The sequence below is a fragment of the Phyllostomus discolor genome, chromosome 12 (genome assembly GCF_004126475.2).
Source record: "Phyllostomus discolor isolate MPI-MPIP mPhyDis1 chromosome 12, mPhyDis1.pri.v3, whole genome shotgun sequence".
Lineage (NCBI taxonomy): Eukaryota > Metazoa > Chordata > Mammalia > Chiroptera > Phyllostomidae > Phyllostomus > Phyllostomus discolor.
This window is the reverse complement of record NC_040914.2, coordinates 28,186,575-28,204,079: the sequence shown is the minus strand read 5'-3', so window position 1 is coordinate 28,204,079 and position 17,505 is coordinate 28,186,575. Positions and strand designations below refer to the sequence as shown.

The 17,505-nt window shown below is 39.8% G+C and overlaps 1 protein-coding gene across 2 annotated transcripts in view; it reads right to left on the bottom strand.

Moving 5' to 3' along the window:
- Nucleotides 1–17,505, bottom strand: part of LOC114511020 (zinc finger protein 470) — a 46,999-nt gene that overhangs the window by 8,394 nt on the left and 21,100 nt on the right. The window contains exon 1 of one of the 2 annotated variants that reach the window (XM_028529606.2): nucleotides 2,250–2,547. The exons of the other annotated variant lie outside the window; for it this stretch is intronic. Within the exon in view, the coding sequence (XP_028385407.2) occupies nucleotides 2,250–2,413 (164 nt within the window). The 5' untranslated portion in view covers nucleotides 2,414–2,547. Of the gene's footprint in view, nucleotides 1–2,249; nucleotides 2,548–17,505 lie in introns of those variants that run through there. 2 annotated transcript variants of the gene reach the window in all.

The following is a 17,505-nucleotide window of genomic DNA, read 5'->3' as shown; positions in this document are numbered from 1 at the left end:
CTGCTCTGGGTTTTCAGGTTGAGCACTTCTCCCTCTCCCAAAGCCACCCATTAGTTAACAACAGAGATGTATCAGGTGGGCTGCATATATTAATACTCTGATTTAACCTTCACAGTCTTCAATGAAAATAGGAAATACTATCACCACTTCATACATGAAAACTCTGGGAAGTGAAGTCTTCTGCGCAAGTTGCATGGCTTGTAAATAATGGAGCCTAGTCACCAACCTAGGCCTGCCTGACTCTATCATCCAAGTTATTTGCTCAAGCGGACACCAGAAAACAGAAGATATGCCCCCAGTGCAACTACCTAGCTGGGATTCATGTAGATTCTATAAGACTTAGGGAAAAAAAAACATCTTCCCCAGAAAGAATCTATGTGGCTTGCAGATCACTGGATCAAAAAACTATCAGTGGACCCAGGTTCTCATTTTGCATTGTGACAAATAGTAATTTTTAAAAAGTAGTGCCTTGGTCAGGGGGCTGAGTTGGAGTTTTGTCCTGTACACCAAAAGCCTGAGGGCTTGATTCCCGGTTAGGGCACACACCTAGGTTGTGGGTTTGATGTCCCTGTCAGAGCATGTACTAGAGGCAACCAAATGAATTTTGCTCTCACATTGACATTTCTGTCTCCCTCCCTCTCTCTCTAAAATCAATAAACATATCCTCGGGAGAGGATTAAAAAAATAAAAAAATCCCTTGTGCCCTCTAAGCCAAGTTTCCTCTATCATGAAAAGTTCTGATGCAATTGTGGTTTCTTTCCTCTAAACACTGCTTTCTGAAAGCATGTTATAATGATAATATTGGGTTTGCCAAAAAGTCCATTGTTTTTTCTGTAAAGTAAAAAACACATTTTTCACTTTCACCAATAACTTTACTGATTTAGATACTTTGAGTATGTCGACTATCTCCTGCTATTGGCTTCTAGTGGGTAGAGGTCAGGGGTGTTGCTAAACATCTTCCAATGCATAAGACACACAGCAAAGAATTATTTGGCCAACATGTCAATAGTACCAAGAAACTTTGCAAACCACTTTTGACATGTTTGATCAGTCACAGCACCTTCTCCATGTACTGCACAAATAGTTTTGTGTGTGTTTTAGTTGCATTTTTACCTTTCTTTAAAAAAGAGTTTATTTATTTCTTTTTAGAGTGAGGGGAAGGGAGAAAGAGAGGAAGAGAAACAAAGATGTGTGAGAGAAACATGGATTGGTTGCCTCTCTCATGTCTCCAGCTGGGGACCTGGCCCAGAATCCAGGCATGTGCCCTGTCCAGGAACTGAACTGGCAATTTTTTTGTTCACAGGCCGGAACTCAATCCACTGAACCACACCAGCCAGAGCTTACCTTTTTTGAAATAATAAAGCATCATATGCTAAAAAATATTGCATATCTTCTTCCATTTTCAATATTAAAATGGCTATACAAAAATTCACCAATTTTGGTAACTTTTTTTTTTTTATGAATGCTGCTATAACAGCTGTCACAATACAATCTAACAAAATTGTTTTGAGTGAAGTTAAAGACAACTAAGCACTACTAGAGCCATCATATGGAAAAAAATGTAACAGACCTTTTGGCCAACCCTAAGAGGGGACATCTATAGAGCAGTTACTATGTGGCAGGGCCTATATCCCGTGTTTACAGGTATGGGTTTACTTAATCCTTCTAATAGTCCTACAAGCTACATAACAGTATCATCTCTATTTCATATAAGAGACACTGGTTCAGAAAATTTAAGGAAACAAAAAATGTAGCCCGACCTGGTAGCTCACTTGGTTAGAACAACATCCCAGTATGCCCAGATAATGGGTTCAATTCCTGGTTAGGGCACATTAAAGAATCAACCAATAAATATATAAATACGTGTGGCTTATTTATAAGTCTGGCTGGGTGGTTCAGTTGGTTGGAGGATCATCCTGTATACCAAAAGGTTGTGAGCTGGATTCCCAGCCAGGGCACATACCTAGGTTTCAGGTGCAGTCCCTGGTTGGGGCATGTATGGGAGGCAACTGATCGATGTTTCTCTCTCACTTCAATGTTCCTCTTTTTCTCTAAAAAATTAATAAAGATATCCTCGTGTAAGGGTTAAAATATAAATAAATAAATAAATAAAGTGGAACAACAAGTCTGTTTCTTAAAAAGGAGAAAGAAAAAAAACATTCAGTGGAGGTTTTTGGGATCTACATTTTTAAAGTTACTCACCCTCTCAGAATAGGTTTCAATGGTCAAAAATGGTTGAGAAAACCTACCTTGAGCCCCTGTGGAGGGGATTACATGAGAGCCAATACAGAGGGAGGAGTATGGAGTCAGTGTGTCCTGGATGGGAATCCTGGCTCCTCTTCCTAGCGGTTATTTGTCCTCTCTGTGCTTCACTGTCCTCATCTGTGAGAAGGAGACAAAGCAGTTTCCACATCACAGGTTCTGAGGTTTGGTGTTAATGCTCCCAAAAGTCTCACAACTGTGTCTGACCCACAGTAAGTGCATGGTAACCATTAGCAACTGTGACTGCATGCGGTGAAAGAAACAGAGAATGTGGCTAAGGGCAGCACTGTTTTTTAATTTTTTTTTAAAGATTTTATTTATTTATTTTTAGAGAAGGAAGGGAGGAAGATAGAGAGAGAGAGAGAAACATCAATGTGTGGTTGCTGGGGGTTATGGCCTGCAACCCAGGCATGTACCCTGACTGGGAATCGAACCTGGGACACTTCGGTTCCCAGCCCGTGCTCAATCCACTGAGCTACACCAGCCAGGGCTTGTTTTTTTAATTTAAAAAAATATGTTTATTGGCCCTGGCTGGTGTAGCTCAGTGGATTGAGCGCGGGCTGCGAACCGAAGTGTCGCAGGTTCGATTCCCAGCCAGGGTACATTCCTGGGTTGCAGGCCATAACCCCCAGCAACCACACATTGATGTTTCTCTCTCTCTCTCTATCTCCCTCCCCTCTCTCTCTCTAAAAATAAATAAATAAATAATAAATAAAAACTTAAAAAAATATATTTATTGAGTTTAGAGAGGAAGAGGGGACAGAGAGGGAAGGAGGGAGGGAGAGAGAAACATCGACTGGCTGCCTTACATATGTGCCCTGACCAGGAATGGAACCCACAACCTTTCATTGTACAGGACCAGGTTGTCTAACCAAATGAGCCACCAGGCAGGGCGAGTAGAACTCTTTCTCCCTTCTACTTAGTCACTGGGGTGGGGGGTGAGGACACAGACAACTGAGAGGGTGGACCGGGAATATTTTTGTTCGTTTCCTAGAAGATAACTGAGCCATAAGACTGGGAACCTCGCCTCCACCCTAGTTCCACCCCACAGTGCAAACGGCACAGGACTCTGACACGTCAATACTGAGGTAAATCCTGAAGAGCGGATGCTCTCTCCCCAGGTCCTTGGCGAGGCCGAAAAATCTGCGAAGGGTGTGTCCGGTTAAGCGACGCCAGGCAAGTCAACATCCTTCCCCAATTTCAGCTCCTCGGAAGGCCTCCAGGAATAGCGCTTCCCGCAGCCACCTGTCACTCTTACCTCAGCACTCAGTCCGTATCGCCAACTGAACGCAGCTAGGTGTTTGGCCGCCCCGGCCTCCGAGGTTTGGCCGACGCTGGCTCCTGGGCGGCTGGGTATGAGGAGAGTGGTCTCCTCCTCAGGGATCCGGCTCGCAGCCGCGTTAACCCCTCAAGCCAACTCCCACCGTCCCTCACCAACGGCTGAGACTAGCATCCACGGAGAAAAGTGCGGCCCGTGCTACCCACCTGTCGCATCCTCCTACACTTAAACCCACGCCCCTTCGCACCCGCACGCACTCGCCACGCACCGCAGTCCCTCCCGCTCTAGCCTCGGAACACCCCCCCCACGGATTCGCCCGCAATTCAACCTTACCGGAAGTGGGCGTGCTCTTGCGTAATAACGCCCCTTCGGAAATGTAGTTCTCTTGGAAGGAACTGAGCCGCTCTGAAAGCGGGAAACGAAGTTGTCGAGCATTGTTCCCTTCCCAGTCTAGTGATCACCGCCTTCGGTCCATTACGAGTGACTCCTCTTTGGTAATACAGCTGCCCAGGGGCCTCTCAGGCCCGACCCTGAGTCCCAGAAATACAGTCCCCCTCCACAATACCTCCACAACAGCTAAGCGCGGGGGCTTCTGGGAGCCTGGCTCCCAGTTCGCTGGCGCCTCGGACCTGGAAACCCAGGGACAGTGGTGAACTTGGGAAGTGGGGGTTTGCGGCTGCCGCCTTCAGGATAGGGAAAGTGATTTAGACGTCTGCTGTTTTGTGCACTGGTGATTTGTGACACTTGAAGTGTGTGTGGGTAACCTGTCTTAATCAGTTCTCTCTTGCTGGTTATGTACTCCTTGCACCCCATTTTGTCCCTCTCGGCTAGAAGTCTTTGTCCCTCTCGGCTTGTGTTCCCACCAACTAAAAAAGTGTTTGGCATGTGTCAGTTAACTACAGGGACTTCAGAGAAATGTATCCTTCCTCAATTTCTTTGTGTGAACATCATGGAGGTACTTACACAAACCTAGATGGTCTAGCCTACTACCCACCTGGTTTGCAATATAGCTTATTTATTGCTCCTAGCCTACAAGCCTGCGCAGCATGTTACCCTGCTGAATACTGCAGGCAACTTAACACCATGCTAAGCATTTATATATGTAAATACAAAAGATATGGTGAAAATACTATATAAAATATTAAAAATGGTACACCATATAGGGCACTTGCCATAAATGGAGCTTCCAAGACTGGAAGTTGCCCTTAGGAGAGTGAGGGTGAGTGTTGTGAAGGTCCTGGACGTTACTGTATACTTAGGCTACACTAAATTTCTTAAAAATATTTTTCTAATCTTCAAGATAAATTAATCTGACTTTAGTGTACTTTTCTTACATAAACTTTAATTTTTTAAAAACTTTCCCACTCTTGTATTAACATTTAGCTTAAAAAACACATTGGTGCAGCTGCACAAAAAATTTTCTTTACATGCTTATTTTATAAGCTCTTTCGTATTGGAATTTTTTTGCATTATTTTAAAAACAATTTTTGTTAAAAATTAAGACACAAACACATCAACTTAGGCCTACACAAGGCCAGGATCAGCAATATCATTGTCTTCCACTGCTACATCTTGTCCCACTGAAAGGTCTTCAAGGCCAGTAACCCACAGGAGCTGTCATCTATGACAACAATGCCTTCAATGAATGCTTCCTGTAGAAGCTGCCTGAGGCTCTTGAGGAGCTGTTACTCTTTTTAGAAATATGTCCACGGTGGTTTGACCTCTTTATTTCATCATAGATTTGCTTGTAAGCAGATAATGCACAATGAGCATTCCTCTCTATTAATGAAAAACCTTTCTGTGTTGGAGTCCATGTTTTCAAAACTTTTAAAAGGAGGCTTGTTGAGATCTGCAAAAGCTTCTGTTAAACCTTTCACTGTGAATTTTCTTGAGGGTTCTCCTTTTTCTTCTGCAGTTTCCTTTTCTCTTGCCTTTTCTTCAGCTACGTGTTGCTGTTCTACTTCTAACAACTCCTCAGTTAGTTCTTCGGAACCATGTCCAGGAGTTCCTCAATGTGGTCCTCATTCACACCCAGGTTAAAGTTGTTTGCCATCTCAACCACAGCCCTACTGATTTGGCAACCTCCTCCTCCTTGTCAAATCCTTTGGATTCCTAGACAAAACCTCTTGAGTATCTGCTTCCAGATGCTGCTCCTACACTCCTTGGTGGCATCATCCGAAGCTCCAGCAAGGTTCTTGATGCAGTTATAGATGTTGTAATCCTTCCAGAATTGCAGCTGTGTCTTCTCAGTGTCTCCCTCAATTGCAGTAATAACCTGGGCAAAGGTCCTCCTCAGGTAACAGGCTTTAAAAGCTGCTAAAACTCTTTGCTCCATTGGTTAGATCAAAGAGGTAGTATTTGGAGGTAGAAACACCACTTTGATATTGGGATGAAGATCACCAATAAAAGGAGGATGTCCAGGAGCACTATCATAATAAATGAAAATTGAAAGTTATGTCATTCTCCAAACACTTCTCCATTTTGCTAGCATAGTAGTTCAGAAGAGCATCTTGGAAGAGAAGCTGGGTCCATCCATAACTTCTTATTGCTTCTATAGTACACTAGCAATGTGTGCTTATTGATCTGCTTGAAGGCCCTAGGATTCTCGTTGTGCCAGATCATAAAGGGTTTCAGTTTGTAGCCTGCAACATTGCCCCCAAGTAAGACTGTCAACCTGTCCCTAAAAGCCTTGAAACCTGGGGTTGACTTGGCATCCTTGTGGATAGGAGTCCTTTGAAGCATCCATTTCTAGAATAGTGAAGTTTCATCCATATTGAATACTTGCTCTGGCAAGTAATTTTCCTCCACCATCAGCTTAGCTAGAGTTTCCAAAAATTCCTCAGCTGTCTTTATGACAACACTGGCCAACTCACGACTCATGACTCACTTTCACGTTATGTAAGGAACAACAGGTCTTGAATCGCTTAAGCAGCCATAGCTAGCAGTGAATTCAACACTTGTAGTCAGGTCCAGTCTTTCTTTCACATCGCAAACAAACTTTTTGCTTTGGTTTTGATCGTCATGGTGCTGAGAGGGATACACTTCTGAGCCTGGTCTTCAATCCAGGTCATGAGAAGTTTCTCCATGCCTGATATGGGTCCTTTTCAAATTTGTGTTACTTTGTTGTCTTCATAAAGCAGATCCTTTAACAGCTTCCATTACTCTGTTCTTGTTTTTCAAGATCATAGCTGTGGTGGAATGGGACATACATGACTGGTGAGCAGTAACCATCACTGATTTTCCACCTTCATAGTCTTTAATCACTTTTAACTTTGTTTCCAGGTCATTCGCTTGATGTGGCCTCTTAATGGCAATATTAGCAGTGGATTTTGTACACTTAGGGGCTATGATGAACAGAACGACATAAGATTAAGTCAAGCACAAGAGAAAATTATGCAATCAAGAGCTATAGTAAAAATGAGCTCTATGAGGCTGCTCCAGCATAACACAGCATATTTACTATCATTATCAAGTATCATGTAATATGGATAATGGTATGTACTATACTATAAAGGAATGCAGTACATTTGTTTATACCAATATCATTGTAAACATGTGAATTATGCACTGCATTATTATGTCACTAGGCAACAGAAATTTTTCACCTCCATTATAATCTTATGGGACCACTGTTGAACACGGGGTCCATAGCTGACTAAAATGTCATTACGTGGCACACATAATAAATGCTGTTAAAAAATTTAAAAATTACTTAATTTAGCATTAGCAATCTCAACATGACATAGCTAGAGACTGATCCACCACATGTTACCTAAAAATTAAGGTGCTCTCTCAGACATAACCAATCACTGAAAGCTACACAGTCACATCTGACTCCAGTTTTCCAGGATCCAATTTCCCTCAGACTTCATGGACTCCATAATGAAGCTAAGTCTAGCCATGATGTGATCTCTAAAGAATTAAAAATGAAATCTTAGTGTTTATAACATGTTGTGGCTGGTTATCGGAGTCAGGCAAAAACAATACCATACTTTCTATTTAGAACTAGCATATAAGACCTTGGAGACCTTCACTCACATCTTCGCAACCAGAAAAACATCCAAAAAACTGAAAATAAAAAACTTAAAACAATCTATCAGGGGATTGAGGACACAAAGGAAATCACCACCTGAAAATCTGGAAAGTTAGGGGACTGCAGAAAAATCACAGCAAGTATCAGTTGACCTGAAGCAGAAGCTGCTGGAGCCATAAGCTACAAATTCTTAGTGGGCAATTTTGATGGATTGTTGGAAGTTTAGTGTGGGCTTGACTGGGACTTAAAAACTCCTGGGAACCCCCACAAACACATGGATTTTACCTCCAGAAACTCCACCAACTTCTCAAACTAGGAATCAGGGTATGTGTGTGGGGTAGAACCTCCTTTTTGGGGGCAGGGGGCAGGGAAAAGTAAACATTTTGACATACCTCAGAGCATTCTCTATAACAAAGCCCTGAACTCCAAGGAAAACTAAGTACTAGGGGTTTTTTGAACTGGGTGGAGTGCCAACTGGATAGCTCCAGCCCCTCTAGTCTTCCTGTCTCAGTCAGGGCTGAGAAGCACTCTGAAGGTCATGGTCCAAAGACTTAAGCCCCCTGACCAACTGAGAGTTAAATTTAAGATTACAGAATGCTTCCCTTTCCCAATGCTTTACTACTACACCAATGGGGCCTCAGTCTAACAATGAATTGCAACAAGCAGCAAGACACACACACACAAAGACTCTTTTTAAGAAGGAGTTATTGGACCCTGGCTGGTGGGACTCAGTGGGTTGAGTGCCAGCCTGCGAACCAAAGGGTTGCCAGTTCGATTCCCAGTCACAGCACATGCCTGGAATGAAGGCCAGGTTCCCAGTAGGGGGTGCACCAGAGGTAACCACATACTGATGTTTCTCTTCCTCTCTCCCTCCCTTCCCTTCTCTCTAAAAATAAATAAAAATATATTTTTTTAAAAAAGCAGTTGTTGACAAATCTAAGTACACTGGGGGGGAGGGCGGGGCAGTGGGAATAAAGCAAAGAAACTAGGAAAAACAAAAGCCCCTGGCACCCACAGCTACATCAACCATTAAACACAGCCCAGCTCCTACCCAGATTAACATAAAATTTAACCTGGAACATTAGTCCAACTATCAACAAAAATTACAAGGCATGCACAAGGAAAAAACACAGTATGAAGAGACAAAGCAAACATCAGAAACAGACTCAGATATGGCAGAGATTTTGGACTTTTCATACCTTACCCTCTCTCTAAAAATAAATAAATAAAATCTTTAAAAAAATGAGTTCAAAGATATGTCAATAGGAAATTCCCAAACTGAAATGAAGAGAGAAAAAAGTATAAAAACAAAAATGCCTCAGAATATCCAAGAACTGTGAAACAATTACAAAAAGTATAACATATGCATAACTGGAATACCAGAAAAAGAAAGAAGCAGAATATTCATAGTAATGGCTAAGAATTTTCCAAGGTTGATAACAGACACAAAACTGCAGATTCAGGAAGTACAGAGAATACCAAGAAAGACAAATACACACAATATACACATACATAACACACACACGTAAACATAGGCAGAGCATATTCAAGACACAGAAAATCAAAGACAAAATTCTGAAGGAAGCTAGAGGAACAAAACACCTAAGAGGAAAAAAACCCCAGAATAATAAAAAATTCTCAATTAAAACCAAAAATGGCACAGAGGGAGAAACAAAATACTGATTATGTAAGTTAGCTGTCAATCTTCCAAACTCTTACAGGTTATAATTGGCTTTCATGCACAGATGTTTACATCACCTACTAATGACAGCTCTATCTAGTTTCCTCCTGTCATTACATCTCTTAAGTCCTTTTCTTCCCAGGAGATGGCTGGAACACCAGTATTAAGCCAAAGAAGGGTAACAACAATAGATGTACCTGTCTTACTCTTAGTATTAATATGAAAGCATGAAGTACAATTGTCCTTAGTGCACATTGTATTATTAATGTTTTTCTGTGGTTTATTTAACTGGCACTTTTCTACATTAAGGTAATCATATGATTTTTTTCCTTCTTCTATTAATGTGATTAAAGACTAATAAATTTCCTAATATTAAGCAATCTTTGCTTTTTGTGGAAAAGCACTATTTGACCATCATATGCTAATTTTTAAGAAACTGATAACAGCCCTAGCTGATGTGGCTCAATGGGTTGAGTGACAGCCTGAGAAGTGAAAGGTGGCTGGCTCAATTCCCAGTCAGGGCACATGCCTGGGATGCAGGGAAGATCTCCAGCTGAGAGCATGCAAGAGCAAACCATCCCATCAATGTTTCTTCTAATCACATTGATGTTTCTCTCACTCATTTCCTCTCACTCTAAAAATAAAAAAAGAAACTGGTAATATAGTTAGCTAATACTTTATTTAAAATTTTAGCATCTATCTTCCTAAGTGAAATGAACCTTTCCATTATTTTATATTGTCCTTGTGTTATTTTGGAACCAAGATTACATGAACCTTATAAAATAAACTGGGCAACATTTTCTTTTTTCCTATTTTTTGGAATAATTTATGTAAGGAATAAACCATTTCTTGGTATTTTGGTAGTGCTCACCATTAAAGCCACTTATCTGAATGGCATTCTTCTAGAATGAGTGGTGTCTGACATTCTGAGCCTTGAATTATTTTCCATATTTCCTTGTGCAATTTTATATTTTTCAAAGAAGTTATTTTCATTTAGATATACACTTGGTTGTTTATCTATTGTATCTAAAGCTATTGTTTTTCTATTCTGCATTCTTCTGTCTCTCACCCTTTTGTTCAGCTGGTTAGAAAATTTCTCTTGCTCTCTCTCATCAAAGGTGTTATTTTATAAAGCTTTTAAAAAATGGAGCCCTGGGTGGTATGGCTCAGTGGATTGAGCACCAGCCTGTGAACAAAAGAGGTTGCTGGTTCAATTCCCAGTTAGGGCACATGCCTGGGTTGTGGGCCAGGTCCCTGAGAGAAAGAAGCAACTGATCAATGTATCTCTCACACACTCATGTTCCTCTCCCTCTCTTTCTCCCTCCCTTCTGATTTCTCTGAAAGTAAATAAATAAAACCTTAAAAAAATAAAGACAGAACTCCAGGTTCTGTTGTCTTTTTGTATTTCACTGATTTTCTCTTGTCTATGTCCAATTGCTCTTTAACACATTTCTTTACTGAAATACATATTTTGTTATTGACCTAATTTCATGATAAATGTATTCAAAACTTCATTATCTCAGAATTTCAGCCACGTAGTGTTTCATCATGTTTTAAAATATTCCTTAATTCCCATTATTTTTAATCCATTTTAACAATCTCTAACTTGGAGTATTTGGTCCTTTTACATTCAAAGTAATTATTGATATAGTTGGATTTAGGTTTATCATTTTGCTGTTTTAACTTCCTGTTTTAGCTGCCTTTGTTCTCCTTTCTGGACTTCTTTTGAACTGGTATTTTTTAGAGCTTTATTTTAATTGATTTTTTTATAAAAGAGGTTCTTTTTTTTTTAACTTTTTTTTCCTTAAAGATTTTATTTATTTATTTTTAGAGAGGGAAGGGAGGGAGGGAGGGAGGGAGGGACAGACAGACAGACAGACAGACATCAATGTGCGGTTGCTGGGGTTATGGCCTGCAACCCAGGAATGTACCCTGGCTGGGAATCGAACCTGGGACACTTTGGTTCCCAGCCCGTGTTGAATCCACTAAGCTATGCCAGCCAGGGCTTTAATTGATTTTTAAAAAGATTTTATTGACAGAGAAAGGAAAAGGGAAAGAGATAAACTTCAATGTGTGAGAGAAATAGTGATTCGCAGGCCCCCAAGCAGGGACCCAGGCATGTGCCCTGACTGGGGATCAAACCAGCAACCTTTTGGTTCACAGGGCAGTGTCCAACCCACTGAGCTACACCAGCCAGTGCTAACTGATTTTTAGCTATAATTCTTTACACTTAGTATATTTTACATTTATGCTATCTTGAGTATATTTTAGTGGTTGTTCAAGGTATTATACCTCCTTAATTTTTCAATGTACTTGAAATTAAGATCATGCCCTTTCCTGTTAAATGTAAAGAATTTGAAACATACAGTTCTACTTATGTACTTATCACTTATGATACAGATACATGTTACATTTATACACACTATAAACTCCACAATACATTGCTATAATTTTGACTATAATAATGTTTTAAACAGTTGGTAAAAACTGAGAATAAATAGTAGGTTTTAAAGTTTTTAACTACACGTTTACTACTTCTGGTGCTCTTCATTCTTTCCTGGAGATCCAAGTATTCTCAAGTATTTACTTCAAGCCTGAACAAATTTCCTTTAGTACTTAATGTCATGCAGATTTACTAGCAAGAAATACATGTCTTTTTTATATATAAAAAAGTCTCTTACACCTCCATTTTTGAAGGACATTTTCTTTAGATATGGAATTCTAGGTTGAAAAGTTTCCTTTCTTTTTTTCTCTCCCAGCATGTAAAAAAAAAGAAAAAAAAAAAAGCCATCCCATTGTACTTTGGCCTCTGCTTCCGATTACGAAAAGCCAGTCATTATTCATATTATTGTTCCTGCGTGTAATGTATCATTTTGTTTGGCTACTTTTGCAGTTTTCTTTTTATCTTTGGGCTTTAGCAAATTCATGATATGCTCAGACGTGGTTTTCTTTTTATTTATCCTGTTTTGGGGGTTTTATGACATTCTTGAATGTGGATATATGTATCTTTCACCAAATTTAGTGAATTGTTTAACATTATTTAAGCAGATTTTCTATTTCATCCCTTTTTTAAAAATGCTTTTTAAAAAGATTTTATTTATTCATTTTTAGAGAGGGAATGGAGGGAGAAAGAGAGAGAAACACCAATGTGTGCTTGCTGGGGGCCATGGCCTGCAACCCAGCATGTGCCCTGACTGGGAATCGAATCTGCAATGCTTTGGTTTGCAGCCCGCGCTCAATCCACTGAGCTACGCCAGGCAGGTTATTTCATCCCTTTTAAAAATTCTGTTTGTAAGAACTTTTGATATTATCACACAAGTCACTGAAGCACTATTCATTTTCTTTCAATCCTTTCCTCTCTGTATTTTAATGTACCTTTTTCAACTTCATTGATCCTGCCACTTCCATTTTGCTGTTAAACCTATCCAGTTAATTTTTACATCCAGATACTATATTTCTCATTTTTAGAAATCCCATATCCAAATTATTTCTATTCACTGACTGAAATTCCTACCTGCTCATTTATTAATCCCACACTTTCCTTTATGTCCTCTAGAATTATAATAGGGAATTTAACATTCTTGTTTACTAACACCAATATCTGAGTTGTCTCAGCATTGGTCTCAGTTGCTTTTTCTCTTGCATATGGCTATGTTTTCTTGTTTTTTCATATATCTAATAATTTTTATTGCATAATAGATATCATGAAAAATACATGTAGAAGGATTGTTATATTCCTGTAAAGAGTACTGACTTTTGTTTAAGTTGAACAAAAGTTGAGTTTGGTTAAACTCAATCTCCAAACTCTGTCTTTTCTGAGTTAGGTGGCAGCTGAAGCAAATACTTAGTTCTTTCAGCATTAGCGTGAATGCTTGGAGTTTGTCCAATGTTTGCATTTGTAAGGGATTAGTCAAAAATTTTGGACTTTAAAAAGTAAGTTCTGATGAAGGTGTAATGAACAGTGAGAAAAATCTTATTAGAAATTAAGAGTATAGAGGGTTCTTGTTATGCAGTAGCAGAAAGTTTAGCAATTCCATTATTTTCAGTTAATGTGGAAAGTAGAACTAAGGAGACTTTCAACAATGTGTTGAAGATTCTGGCTGTTTTATCCTTGGTGTTTATAAAAACATGTGAAAGGAGAGATAAAAATTGAGGGAGTGACTGTTAACAAGTCAGGATTTGATGCTTTTGAAAATCCATAGCCTCCATTGATGGCAGATGATGCTAAAATCAATAAATAGCTTCTAGGCAAAGATAAAATCCAGGGTACTGCTAGGAACTGGTCTAGAGAAAAAAAAACTAAGAATAAAACTATAAAATCTTTTGTTGGAACCTTCAAAAGATCAAAGTTGGTATCCCAGAGTACTATTTAGTCACCCAAAAGCTCTGGAAAGAGATTAAAGGGGACCTTTAGAAGTACTCTGATCTACATAATGAGGCCTCTAGGAAGTTTTTCTCAATGAGATTCACATGAAGTTCACAAAGTTTTCAAGGGAATTAGCTCAGCAGATACACCATCAGCTTGGAGCAACAAGGATAGAGACAGTTCAAAATAAAGAGACCACTGGATTCCAAAAATTAAAATGCCAGTAAGCAAGGTTAGAAAACAACTGAGCTGCCAACTCATGGCAGAATCAAGAGTCCAGAGAGTGGAGAATTATTCCTAGGCTGTGAAATATAATCAAGAATTTCCAAACATTTTTCTAGCCAAATTTCAGAATTGCTATATGCCAGTGACCTCACCCTCTTGGCTGGGGGAGGGGGCAGCAGACAAAGCCTTATTTCCAAAGGTCTGCAGATCAAGAGGAGCTGTACTTTACAAATTAAACCTTATGAGCCTCAGTAGCACTCGTATCCAATTTAATTGACAAGGTTATTGGCTTTGACTTGATGTTAAGAGAGGAGACTTTGAGAGGGCCTTGGAAGGGGTAAGTGTATTTTGCATGTGGAAGGGACACAGATCACTAAGGGCCAGACTGTGGTAGGTAAGCATTAAGATGGTTACCTCAATGATACCAGCCTCCTGTTATTCATACCCTTTCATAATGCTTTCCCCTTGGAAGCAAGCTGGGCCTAGTGACTCACTTCTAATTAACCAAATACAAGACCAGGGGATGTCAGTTGTAATATAAGTTTCCAAAAAGATTCTTACATCCATCTTGGGTACCTTCTTTTGCCTCCCACTTTCAAGGAAACCAGCTGCCATGTTGCAAGCTGCCCACGTGGAAAGGAATTGATGTGTCCAACCAAAAGTCAGTGAGGTCTCAAGGGCAGCCAACAGTTTGAATGAGTTTGGAAGATCATTCTCTTCAGATAAAGACTTCAGGTGACTACAAATTTGTAAAAGAGACTGTGGGAGCCACAGGTGCCCAGCTAAGCCACGTCTGGATCCCTTACCCAAGGATATTGTGAGATAATGTATGTTTGTTTTAAGCCACTAAGCTTGAGGGTAATTTGTTACACAATAACATACTATCACAGCTTATTCTGACTCAGTGAATTATTGATAAAATAGGAACTCTATCTGTAGTCAAAGATACCATGTTGAGAAGAATTACAGTAGCTACTATTATGATTAAAATCCAACTGTTGCCCTGGCTGCTGTGGCTCAGTGGATAGAGTACCAGACTGCGAAGGAAAGGGTCACTGGTTCGATTCCCAGTCAGGGCACATGCCTGGATTGCAGGCCCAGTCCCCAGTAGGCGTCATACGAGAGGCAACCACACACTGATGTTTCTCTCCCTGTCTTTCTCTTCCCCTTTCCCTTTCTCTAACAATAAATAAAATCTTTAAAAAAAACACAAAACAAAAAACCCAACTATCATTACCTTATTTACCTTAACACATATACATTTACTTTTCACTCATATAATGACCCATTGCTGGTATTCCTGGGTGACTGAGGGCCCAGAGTTCTTCCATCTTCCTGCTTTGCCACTTCATACAATTAACAGTCTTCTTCTGGCTGGAAGGTATATCCTCTTCTTAAGAACCAAGTCCTAAGTGACATATATCACTCCTGTTCAAACCACACTGAAGAAAATTAACTTAATAGCCACAACTAAAAGCAATAGTGGCTGAGTAATGTAGGATGTGCCTGGGCAGTCACATTCCAGAATCAATTCCAGACACTAGAAAGAAAAGCACAAACTTTTGGTGGTCATCTAGTCATATCGTAGATATCATTAACCAATACATACTCAGGATCTTGGAAAATAACCACGGTATGGACTTGTGGTCACTGGAACTGCTATAACCTACATTAGATAAAACTCCCCCCAAATTCCTCACTCTGTATAAAAGAAACTAAAATGCTTCAGGAATTCCAGTGGAAATGTTCATGGTGATTTTAATTATAATCATTCAAGTGTACTCAGTCCTCTTTGTATGGACTCAAGTGGATGCGGTACTCAAAACCATGTCATGGGAGTGCTTTTAATTAAAACTCCAATGCAGTCTCAACCATAAGGATCAATTATTAAGTGCAGTGGAGGAATTCTGAGGTTTATTAGGACCATTTCACTCTGTTCTCATGGTTAACTGCTTCCCTGTAATTCAGCTATTACAGATGCTAAAGTTCAATACCCTTTCCAAATGCAATTGCTCTCATGAGAAGACCCAGTATCTAGATGACAAAACGTAAGAAAAAATTTAAGATGTTGGTGCTTTTTTCATTTCAAAAGAACATGGAAAGGCTACTGGGTCTGGGACAAGGGTCCTTCAAAAGATATGTTAGGGGCATAAACATAAATGATCCAATCCAGCAGTATAAATGCTTGTCCTTATATATTACACAAACTAATTCCTAACCATCTAAATACATTTCCTAAAATTTTGATTTTTTAGATTTTATTTATTTTTTAGATTGAGGAGAAGGGAGGGAGAGAGGGAAACGTTAATGTGTGGTTGCCTCTCCCACACTCCCTACTGGGGACCTGGCCCACAACCCAGGCATGTGCCTGACTGGGAATTGAACTGGCAACCCTTTGGTTTGCAGGACAGTACTCAACCCAAGCCACACCAGCCAGTGCCATTTCCTAAATTTTTGATGGTATAATTAGTGAAGAACTGTAAATATTTCTGAATGAGATTAATCTCCTCCCTATCTTTCTATCTTTCAAACTACAGGTCATATTAAATTCAGATGTTGGTTACCAACCAAGTAATGATGGTGGGACTACAAGAGCAGACTCAGAAATTAAGAGTTTTCTGTCACAAGGAAGGTGTGAAAAGGAAAGTTGGTAGGGAGGTTTCTTACGGTTTGCGGGAGCCAAAGTTTTCTAAGATGCATAATCCTTTGTGATAGCCCCATCCTCACCTTTCTCAGGACTTCAATTTCATTTAAGAGAAGTGGCAAGGCTGGGGATCTAGTCAAGCACCATAGGTCAGCAACTACCTGGATCTACTGCTGCATCTGGTTTCCACCAACAGCAGCCCCATGGATTAGCAGCAGTAAGATGATTCCCAACAAACTAATAAAAAATCCTAACTTCAATGTCTTGCTTAAGGTCAGAATTTTAAGAGGCCTTCTACTTGTAATGATCTCATTTCATTGTGAAGAAGCATCACAAACTTCTGGAACTAGCATCCCTCATTACATGTAATTTGTGGTAACATCTTTCTAGCCCCTAATGCAAAATGGGCTTATTATGACTTGCTGTATCATGCATACCCTTCCCTAGTACAAAACAGAGGTCCAGGTTTGTCTTTTGATCTTCCTCATCCAATTGTCAATCCTTAACACTTTGCTTCTCTACGATCTGACAATCATTCTCTAACACCAATTCCTATACAGGCTAGCTTTCTTTGGCTGAAAGATGATAACTCTGTTAGAATTAGAAGTTAAATATTAGAAGAATACCAGGTACCTTGCAGATATAAAGAATTAGAACAAAATTAGCATGTGAGAAAGCAGAAAACATTTTAATGGATGAATGATAGGTAGAGAGGCAGAAATCTTTAGGTTACTGCCCAAGGATGACTCAATTACAACTACTTCTGGTCCAGGAGTGATGTTTCATGTAGTTAACAGAAGGTACAATAAGGGCGTCAACCAATCGAAGTGAATACTGACTGAAAGAAAGCATCTATTCAGGCGTTACATTAAGCCAAATATTGACCTTGCTCCTGTCCTCGAATCTCCAATTAAAACACAAAGAATGAAACAATCTGATTGCCTCAATTGAAGCCTTGTAACTGGCAGTTTCACAAACCAATATAGAAGAAACTAAAACCATTAACCAAGAAAAG